Source organism: Chenopodium quinoa, unplaced genomic scaffold (genome assembly GCF_001683475.1).
Source record: "Chenopodium quinoa cultivar QQ74 unplaced genomic scaffold, ASM168347v1, whole genome shotgun sequence".
In the NCBI taxonomy this organism is placed as follows: domain Eukaryota; kingdom Viridiplantae; phylum Streptophyta; class Magnoliopsida; order Caryophyllales; family Amaranthaceae; genus Chenopodium; species Chenopodium quinoa.
Window position 1 is genome coordinate 2,780,388 of NW_018742974.1, and position 10,796 is coordinate 2,791,183.

The following is a 10,796-nucleotide window of genomic DNA, read 5'->3' on the forward strand; positions in this document are numbered from 1 at the left end:
ATTATTACTTGTTTGTACTTTGCTATTTTTGCTGTTTTATTTATTTTATTTTGTTTTATTTATTTTTTATTTTGCTTATCGGCCTCTGTTTCTTTCCTTTCCTTTCATTTTTTTTAAAAAGAAAAGAGTTATTTTAATGGCTATTGGTGTTCGCAGGTCCGAAGAATTTGGACAAGAAGGTCCTCGGCTTATCATCCGACGACAAAACAGTGATTTCTCGTTGCCCCCCATCTCCTAGACCGGCTCTAGAGACTTTCGTGTCTTTCTGTTCACGCGCCCTTACCGTAATCCTAAAAGAAGAGCTGAAAAGATGCCTGATGAGAACATAAGGAGAAACCGACGCCTAACGTCACTCGACAATAGACGTGGCGACAGTGCTACCGCCGTTTCAACAAGGAAAGAGGATGAGTCGCCCTCTAAACGCTCTAGGGTCGATACTCAAGAAAAACAACCCCTTTCGCCCCCTAAGAGTTCTGATCCCAAAAAGGTGGTTAACTCAGTTGTGCCGACAACCAATGTTAATGCGAGTGAGACTATGGTTGAAGATCTTACTCTCTCTCCTCATCCCACTCAGGTATTAGTTTTGGCCTTTTCCAAGCCTCAACAAGTCGGACCTGTTGGCTCCGACGTGAGCACTCCCGGCATCACCTATCGCGGCAATCAATGGATTGAAAGTCCTGAGGGCAAGATTCCGGACAAGGTTTTGAAGAGGGTTACAGCTCCGGAGGGTCGTTCCTGTGACCGATGGCAACCCGAAATGGATGTACGAAATGAGTCTATATTAGTTGATGAACCTCTTTGGGGCGGAAACTTGGGATACCAGCTGCTCCAAAACGCTGTCACCTTAGTTGATAGGCCATTAGGCCTTATTGGTCCTGTTGCTACTCAGCATATGCATGACTTGATGAAGGTGCACATTTGAATTTTTTTTGCTTATTCTATGTTGCCAGATTGTGTGTGCGTTGTTTTTTTTTTTTTTTTTTTTTTTTTTTACCATTTTAAGTTTATGTTAACTCCTTTCTTCTTTTTTTTTTTGAAAAATAGGCCGTTGCTTCTGGGACAAAGTTGGTCGAAATGTACAGGTCTTATCAGGAGCAGCACCACCAGAACGTATCCAACCAACAGTCTTTGGAGACGGCCCTGAAGAATGCCGAGAAGGCCCTTGACGACATTAAGCTGATAAAAGCAAAAGATGACGCTAAGCTGAATTCCTTATGTGAGAGAGTTGGCACCGTAAAGAATCTCGAAGAGGAAATAAAGGACCTGAAATCTCAGCTTGAGGAGAAGAGTGTCGCCGCCAACCAGCTTTCTGCCGTGCAGAATGATCTTTCCAACGCTAAGGCAACCATCAACAATCTGGAAACTAAGATTCAAAAGATGAAAGCCGACAATCCTGGGGTACGTTAGAGAGTCGTAGCCTATTATGTGACGTCGACAAAATTCTGCACCAGACTCCAAGATCGTTTTGACCGCTGCTCAGAGATGTGCCGCACATGCTATCGGCCTGAAGAAGGATGACTGGGCCAAAATTGAGAAGGTGTTTGAGAACAATGCCCACAAAATACCTTCAGGCTTTGAATAACAAAATTTCTCAGATGAGGACATTTTTAATCTCATCCCTTCTACTGATGCCGGCCTTTCTAACCCTAGCATCTTGACTCTCCTGAGCCTGAGAACAAACAAGCTTAAAGGGGCGGGCAGTCATCACCGGTGTCATCTTGCGGCTCTTGTGTAATAGGGCCTTATATGCTTTAATCTGCATTTTTATCTTTATGCTTTTGACAATGCTGTACGTTTTTTTTACAATGCGGCTTTATCGGCATATACCCTTTTGTGGTGGTTCCTGTCGATTGTCACTTTGCTTTGCTAAAACACTTTTTATTCTTTCTGCGATATGTAATGTTTATATAACTCCAGTATACTTATGTTAATATTTATGCAATTTCAATTGATGTTATGACTGCGTTTGTTCCAACTTTATCAGATTCGTATGCACGTTTTGCTTTTAAATGTTGTTGTTAACAAATCACAATTTTTGCTTATAGACGCCGTTAACAAATCACGATTTTTGCTAATAGATGATAGGTTGTATTTGTTAGGGTTCAACCCCTTCTTCCCCCCTTTTAGTACAAGCATCATTTGCTTGATGCATGTACTTAAGGCTTATTCCAGGCTTGTAGTTACTGTTTCAACATAATTCATTGGTCACTTGTGGAGCTATTTTTACAGCTAGACAAGTACCCTTATCAGCGATCACTGTTATGGATGTGCCTCATATTTGCACATACCATACAACGATTCAGCCGGGATTATATGTTGAACCAGCAACCTCGCAAATTAACGAATACAACTGATGAGGTTAAAAGTGCGTTAATTTCACGGAAGCGGTTTTTAGCTGTCCGTCCCACTTAACGGTGGTCTGTTAAGTGGAGGATATATGCTTTATATTTGTACACGTATTATAAGATGGAAAGCGATGTATTTACTTTTATTCACAGCCGACATTACATACAAGCCTTCCCCTTGACATATAGTTTTTTCTTAAACAAAATATTTCTTAATAACCGCTGTATTCCAGACATTATTTAGTGGTTTTCCTTCTGGCGTTTCTAGATAATACGACCCTTGTATTACCATGTCTCTTATTCGGTATGGCCCTTCCCAGTTAGCCGTTAATTTTCCCTCTACATTCCCCTTTCCAGTTGTCGTTGTTCTTCGCAACACTAAAACTCCGATAGCCACTGGCCGATGATTGACTCTTTTGTTGTAGGCCCTTGACATTCTTTCCTTGTATGCAACCGATTTAACTTCTGCAGCTGATATTTTTGCAACTGGCTCCGCCTAAATCCATTTGGTGAAGTGATCAATTTTGACTCATAAGAATTTTCTCCCTCCTGTAGCCGACGGAAAGGGACCAACTATGTCCATTTTCCACTGCACGAACAGAACTGGATTTAGTATCGGCGTTAGATTATTCGGCGGCTAGTTTAAAGCAAGTGCAAACTTCTGACATTTCTCACACTTTCTTACATAACGAGAAGAATCTTCATTCATTGTCGGCTAATAGTATCCTCTTCTCATAACTTCCCTTGAAAGGGCCCGTGCACCCAAATGATTTCCACAAGTCTCCTCATGTATTTCCTTGATAAATCTTGTAGATTCATTGGCTGTTATGCACCTCTAAAGTGGCAATGAAAATCCTCTCTTATACAACTGCCCTTGATACATAATGAACCAGACGCTATCCTTTTAACTTCGGGGATTCCCCTTTATCCACCGGTAATGCACCTGTTAGAAGATATGCTAGGATTTGGTCGTACCATTGACTTCCTGCTTCAACAAAGAGAACCTGTTCCGCCGATTCATCTATTCTTCTTTGCTTCAGAACTTCCACCATGACGGTTCTCTCCAGGTCATTAAAGCTTAAGCTAGCCAACCTAGCTAAAGCATCAACCTGTGAATTTCGTGCCCTTTATACTAATTAGACTTCAAAATGCTGCAACTAGGCCGTTAACTCATTTATTTTTTCCAGATATTTTATCATTATTGGTTCCTGTGCTTCACTGAATTGACTGGATACCAACTGTGAACTTCTTTTAAGAACCAATCGCTTAGCGTTCGCCGCTATTGACAGCTGAATACCTGTTATCGTTACTTCATACTCGGCTTCGTTATTGGTCGCTTTGAACTTAAATTTCAGAACATAATCAAAAGTTTACCCATCCGGAGCTGTTATCATAATTCCTGCTCTAGACCTAGTCGAGGTTGCCGACCCGTCCACGGATACCTGCCATGTGCCTAATTCTTCCTCCTCATCATTGTAAGAAGTTTCTACAATGAAGTCTGACAAGGCCTGCGCCTTAATTGATACTCTAGGCTTATAGTGCAGCTCATATTCCCATAACTCCACAGCCCATTTCAACAGTCTTCCAGATGTATCCATCTTTTGCAATGATTTTTCCAGAGGATGATTCGTAAGGATCTCTATCGGATGTGCATCAAAGTAGGGATGTTGTTTCCTGGCAACAATGACCACAGCAAGTGCCATTTTTTCTATCACATGATGTCGCCGCTCAGCGGCATTCAAGACATGGCTGACAAAATATATCGGCATTTGCTGCTTTACTCTTTCAACTAGCAAAACTGCGGCGGCAGTTTTCGAAGATGCCGATATATACAACTGTAACTGCTCCCCTTGTTCTGGCCGAGCCACTGTCGGGAGAGACCTTAAATGATTTCGTACAACCTATAAGGCATCAGCTTGATCTTTTCCCCACTCAAACGCCTTTTTTCTGCCGTAAAACCATAAAGAATGGGAGTGCTTTATCGGCTGATTTGCTAATAAAGCGCATTAAACCTGTTGTCAGCCTCTGTATATCTCGGATTATTTTGGGCTGATTCTTCTCAAGGATGGCGTTGACCTTATCTGGATTCGCGTCAATGCCACGTTCACTCACCATGAACGCCAAGAACTTCCCCGACCGAACCCCAAACACACATTTCTCCGGGTTGAGCTTCATTTGATACTGCTGTAAAGTAACAAAGGTTTCCTTCAAATCAGTTATGTGGTCCTTTTTCACCTTACTCTTCACTATCGTGTCATCCACATATACCTCTACATTGCGCCCTTTTTGCTTTTCAAGGATCTTATCAACTAATTTTTTGTATGTTGCTCCGGCATTCTTTAACCCAAATGGCATTGCCTTGTAGCAATACACCCAGCGTCCGTTACAAATGCCGTTGTAGGCCTTTCTGATTCGTGAAGGCTCACTTTATGATATCGTGAGAATGCATCCAGAAAGCTTAGCATCTCATGGCCGGAGGTCGAGTCCACCAATCTGTCTATCCGAGGCAACGGATAGCAATATTTCGGGCAAGCTTTATTCAAATCTGTAAAATCCACACACATCCGCCATTTTCCAGTCGGCATTTTCACCATTACGATGTTTGCTAACCATTCTGGGTAAGTGCACGGTTCTATGAACCCTGCCGCTAAGAGCTTATTGACTTCTTCTTGTATTACCTCTATTTTTTCTGTCGAGAAGTTGCGCTTCTTTTGTCTTATCGGCCAAAACTTCCGATCCACATTAAGCTTGTGTTCCATTACTTCAGGGTGTATTCCAGGCATCTCATTTGCCGAAAATGTAAACACATCCGCATTTTCTCTAGGCGGGCTAATTAAATGACATCTCATTTCAACATCCATATCGGCCCCAACCTTCACCGTCCGACCTGGATTTCCTGGTTGGAGTTCAATTTGCACCGTCTCACCTCCCGGTGACGGTCTCGGTACAGTTTCCGGCCTTGCATCAAAATTCCCCATGGACAAGTCCCGCACCAATGGATCTCTTTCCCTTTTTGGATTATTCGCTATCGGCCCCTTTTGCACTGGATTTTTTAGAGCCGTGACATAGCATGATTTCGCCATCACTTTTCCGTCGTGCACTTTTTCCACACTTCCCATATTTGACAAATAGGCAATATTTAGGTGGTAAGTTGATACCACTGCCTGTATGTCATGAGTTATCGGTCTCCTAATAATCCCATTGTATGCCGATGGCACATCTACAACCAGAAATTCAGCCATTGCATCTCTTGTCGTTATTCCATCTCCGAATCTAATTGGGAGAACTATACTTCCCTTTAGTCTCACCGTTGAGCCGTTAAACCCAATTACAGGATAAGATACCGGAGTTAGGTATTGTCTTCCTATCATGAGTCCTGCATAAACAAGACGTTTGCTGAGCTTCCCCCGTCCACCAAGACTCTTTTCACATCAGCCTCGTTAATTTTTGCTATCTGCAGTAGGGGTCATCATGTGGGAAAACTATTCCCCTTGCATCTTCCCTTGTAAACACTACATCTGGAATCTCATATGGCCGCGGGCGATCATTAACATCTAAGGCGTTAACGATGTGCCGATGTTCTGATAGGTGCTTCCGTGCCCCACTTATCGTACCTCCGTGAATCGGCCCACAAGTTATCACATCAACTCTTTTTTCAACGGACAGGGGTGGTTGTCCACTGTCCCCATGCCGACTTACTTGTCCTTGCCTCTCTGGCCTAGCTTCAATCTGCTGGCGCTCCGGTTGCCGATACAGTGGTGGCTGATTTCCCCCCGCATGTAGCCGATACTGAGCCAGATGACCCCTTCTTATTAATTATTCAATATTATCTTTCAACTGTGTACCATCTTCAGTATAATGTCCCACATCTCGGTGAAACATACAATATTTTTTCGCATCCCTTCCTTTTGCTTTCATCGGTATGGGCCTTACCCATCCTTCTCGGTTTTGATTTACAGAATATATTGCGACCCTTGGTGCGTTTAGCGTTGTGTATGAACTATATCGCATTGGTACTTTGGTGCTTCTGACCTCTTGCCGACTTCCTCCCCTTACTAGGGCCGGATTCCTCGGCCTTCCTCCTCCTGACGATCCCCCATCCGATATAGGATGTTTTTTATCGGAAGAGCCAACTCGGCTACTTGTTTTCATCAATTCTTCACTCTTTATGTAATCGTGAGCTTTGTTAAAAGCTGCTGCCAGTGTCGACTGATTCTTCCTGGTTAAGTCACTACTAGAAAAAAGCCGATTTCCGATGGAAAAGTTGTGTCGGAAACACCCCGTTTTGCGTCGGAAAACCCGTTTCCGATGGAATTTCCGTCGGAAAATAGTTCATAGGAAATAGGACCTTTTCCGACAGAAAATCAGCTTTCCAACGGAAATTACGACGGAAATCAGTCTATCGGGAGAGGTTTTACGGTCCGAAAAAATCCGTTGTAAATTTCCGACGGCATTACCTGTCATCGGAAAGTTACAGCGGAATTTCCGTCGGAAAATGCATTAAAAAAAATTAAAAAAAATCTGGTGGCACCACCGCCACCAGCCCCACACCTGCACTTCACCACAACACGCTCTACCACCACACACCACCTCAAAACACCACTATAATCCGCCCACAACACCAAAATAATAAACAATAATATTTAAAAAAATAATACAAAAAAGTGAAAAAAAAAACAACAAACAATCCAAACCAGTAGATATACATATTTGATCGGAATTTCAATAAAAAGAAAAAAACGACAATTAACTATGATAATTACAATTATTTAATAATACATAAACTAACATTTACATAAATAATTTACTATAATCATAAATGTTCAAAAATAAAATAAGATCTAAAATTTAATCAAAATTAAAACAAGATCTAAAATTTAATTTAAGTTAAAACTAGATCTACAAAAAAAAACCTTAAATGCTCGCGACGGTGGGTTTTTTTTCGCGGTGGTGTTGTTGCAGAGACCTTGAGATACTCACGATGGTGGATAGAGGCGGTGGTGTTGCTGCGACGGTTGCTGTTGTTTGCGGTGGTTGTTGTTGGGCAGTGCACCGTTGTTTGAGGTTGATGTTGGAGGTGGTTGTTGCAGTGGTGGTGTTTTTTGAGGTAGATGTTGGTGGTCGTTGTTGCAGTCGCGGTGGTGGGAAGAAAGAGGGGAAAGAGAGGAGAGAAGAAAGAACGGTGGTGGTTTTTGTTGCGGTGGTAAGAAACAAGGGAAAGAAGAGGAGAGAAGGAAGAGGAACAGAAAAGAAGATCCGGAAGAGAAGAGGAGAGAAAAAGGCGAATAAGGAAAAGGGGAAGGAGAGAAAAAGATAAAGGGGAATAAGGAAAAAGAGAGGCGAAAAGATAAAAAGGGGAGGGAGGAAGCTGCGTGCTTTAGGGTTTACTTTAAATGGGCTTTTTGTTTTTTTTTTTTGAAATTATATTCCGACGGAAAAATCCCTCGGAAATTTCCGATGTTTTTAAAAAAAAATTATATTCCGACGGAAAAATCCATCGGAAAGTGCATATATTCCGTCGAAAATTTCCGACGAAAATTTTAAATTCGTCGGAAATATCCGTCGGAAATTTTGGCATTTCCGACGGAATTACCTGTCCGTCGGAACTAATCCGTCGGAATTCGACCTGATTCTTGTAGTGAGTACCTTTTGAATTCTGAGTCGTTAAGACCATTCATCAACGCCATAACCGCTATCTCTTGCTGCAATTTCGGGATTGTATTGGCCTCATTATTAAATCTCCTTATGTAGTCCCTTAGAGACTCATCTGACTTTTTCCCAACAGCCATCAACTCTCCTGAAGTTATCTGCCGCACACTATTACTTATATATTTCCCTACAAATATCTCAGCCAGCTTATGAAAGCTATCAATTGTTCCATTCCCTAGATTGTTGAACCAATCCGCCGCAGCCCCAGTCAGAGTGGTTGGAAACACTTTACACCATACAACATCCGAGTTGGTGTATAGGATCATATGTCCTTCGTATGAAGTTATGTATCTACTGGGATCTCCTCTTCCATCATATCGACATGTCGGCATTTTAATTTTCTCCATTGGATGAGCTAGGATGCTCTGCGCAAATGGTGACGCCCTCAAGTGGACTATTGTTTGCACCGCACCTTGCTGTTGAGTCCTTGTACTTACGGCAGGACCTGAGGATTGAACCTCTGATTCCTAGAGAATCGGTTGTGATCATACTGGCGACTTTTCATGTCGGCGCCTTTGCGAACTTCCGGCCTGATTAAAATGATTTCCATGATTTGTAATCGGCACCGCTCCTCCATCTTGGTTTGCCCCTACTTCCTTCCTTTTCTTGCTCATGGCGCTCATTACCCTTGCTGCCGTTTCCAATTCCTTTGATGTAAACTCAGCCATGGGGTCTAGATCCATCCCAACTTGCCCTTCCGGGGTTAACGGCATATGAAACTGATTATCCTCTAAAGTGTGGGTTTCATCATCAATCTCAATTTCTGGGTCTGGAACCCCAGCCCCCACTATGACCTTCCGGTTAACAATCTTTTCAGCTATCGGTGTGCCCTGATTTTCAGGAATTTTTTTTTTAAAGAAGTGAGGTTCTTAGGCGATAGAAGAAATTACTTAGCTTCGCCTCCTTCTAGCGCCAATTGTTCCTGCAAGGATTCGACAACTCGATTCTAAGATCCAAAGCTCGAGTATGCAACCCGTTAAGCTCCTATCGGCCAGGCGAGAACCTAAACAAAGAGCAGAGATTAGCTAACCCCGGGGTGGATCCGGGGATAACCACTCCGATGACAAAGTCAGAAAATGTTTGAAGAAGATAAGAAGAAGAGAGAGAATATAGAGAGAGAAAGGGATAGAGAGAGATAAATAAATGCTACCTTAATTATGAGGTAAAACCTAATTATTTATAGCTTGGTTAAGTGACAAGTGGCTACATGGCATGCAAACCGATTTGCGCCAGGTGTCAAGTTGAAGACGACACGTGTTGGTCGCTGACAAGATGATATGTCTACCTTTTGCGTAAATGCCGATATGTCTAAAGTTCTGGAGAACCCGAACCCACTTAAGATACCGGCCTTTCTTACATCATCGGCTCTTATTCAGTATCTCCCTATACAATTATAAATCAGTTAGCTCCCTCTATTTCGCATTAGTTGCAACACTAGGTTAGGCTCATAGTAGTTTAAGAAAATTATAAACTTGGATTATAGGCTTATAATATATATATATATATATATATATATATATATATAATATTATATATATGTATGTGTGTGTCACATATATATAGTGTGTGTGTGTGTAGACATCTAAAAATGTCTCCTCAAAATCAAATCCGATGATTAACAACCTTTCACCGCCATTATTAGTCGGGCTAAGTATTTAATCCCGAGAATGCTTAAAGTCCATGTTCAATCAAGCTCAGCTCACAAAATAGTCAACATGTCAGTCTTAATGTTTAGTCAAGGCATAATCCTATTTGTATTTTGGCCCGAACCCTTTTTAATTCATTTCGTATTATTTATTAATTGATCCCAATTAATGAATAATAAACCTAAATAACCCAAAATTATGAAACGACACTTAGAAATACCGAGCTTAATTAGGTTAAAAGTGAATTTGGATGCATTTCTGGAAATATTGTACACGCGACACGGTAGAATACACCACGGTGGACAATGCCACGTCATTGTGTCCAGTGCCGTGTCATGGTACACATGCCGTGACACGTGATTTTTCTGTGTTTTCTCCGCGTACAAAACTGCACGCTCTTAATCCATCTGAATGTATTTAGGGAAAATAGTGCCCCGTGACACGATAAACTATACCGTGTTGCGCAGACATGCCGTGTCACGGTCCCCCAAATTAGGGTTTTTATCTTTTCTAGGGTTCTGTATGATCCTCTACTCATTTCCTCTATAAATACGAGCCTCATTTCTGCAGTTCGGGGCATAAAACAATTCTCGATTCTCTCTTCTATGCTCTAGCATAAACATTAGCCTACCCTATTATATCACAATACTTCCCTTAAGCACTCCAAGGAGTCCATACTTTACCCGAGGTTCCATCCTTAAACTAAGGCGTAAAAAGATAGAACTGTTTAAGGGTTTGACCTATAATCAACTTTATTTAATTTAATTTTTATTATTGTTTTATTAATTTCCTTGAAGTTACTAATGTGTTTATTATTTTGTAGTTGCAAGCAAACAAAATCAAAGTAAGGAATCATGTTCCTTTTATTTCTATTATTTTTCAAACGATTGTTGTTATGTTTGTCATATATTAATTGTTGGATTATTGTTGAATTGCTTCCAATATTAATATTAATTTTATTATATTTATTGATAACCATATTGCATGTTTAAAGGGAATATGTAATTATAAATCACACCTAATAAGATAATTTGGACGACCGACTTAGGTTCCTTTTTAATCTTGTTATTAATTCAAGTGATCACAATATTTTAGA

At 41.2% G+C, this 10,796-nt stretch overlaps 1 protein-coding gene across 1 annotated transcript; it reads right to left on the reverse strand.

The window, feature by feature from the left end:
- Positions 1-7,951: 7,951 nt before the first annotated feature.
- Positions 7,952-8,386, reverse strand: LOC110729292. The gene has a single exon (XM_021909022.1). The coding sequence runs from the start codon at positions 8,384-8,386 to the stop codon at positions 7,952-7,954; it is 435 nt and encodes a 144-aa protein (XP_021764714.1).
- Between the last annotated feature and the right edge of the window lie 2,410 nt (positions 8,387-10,796).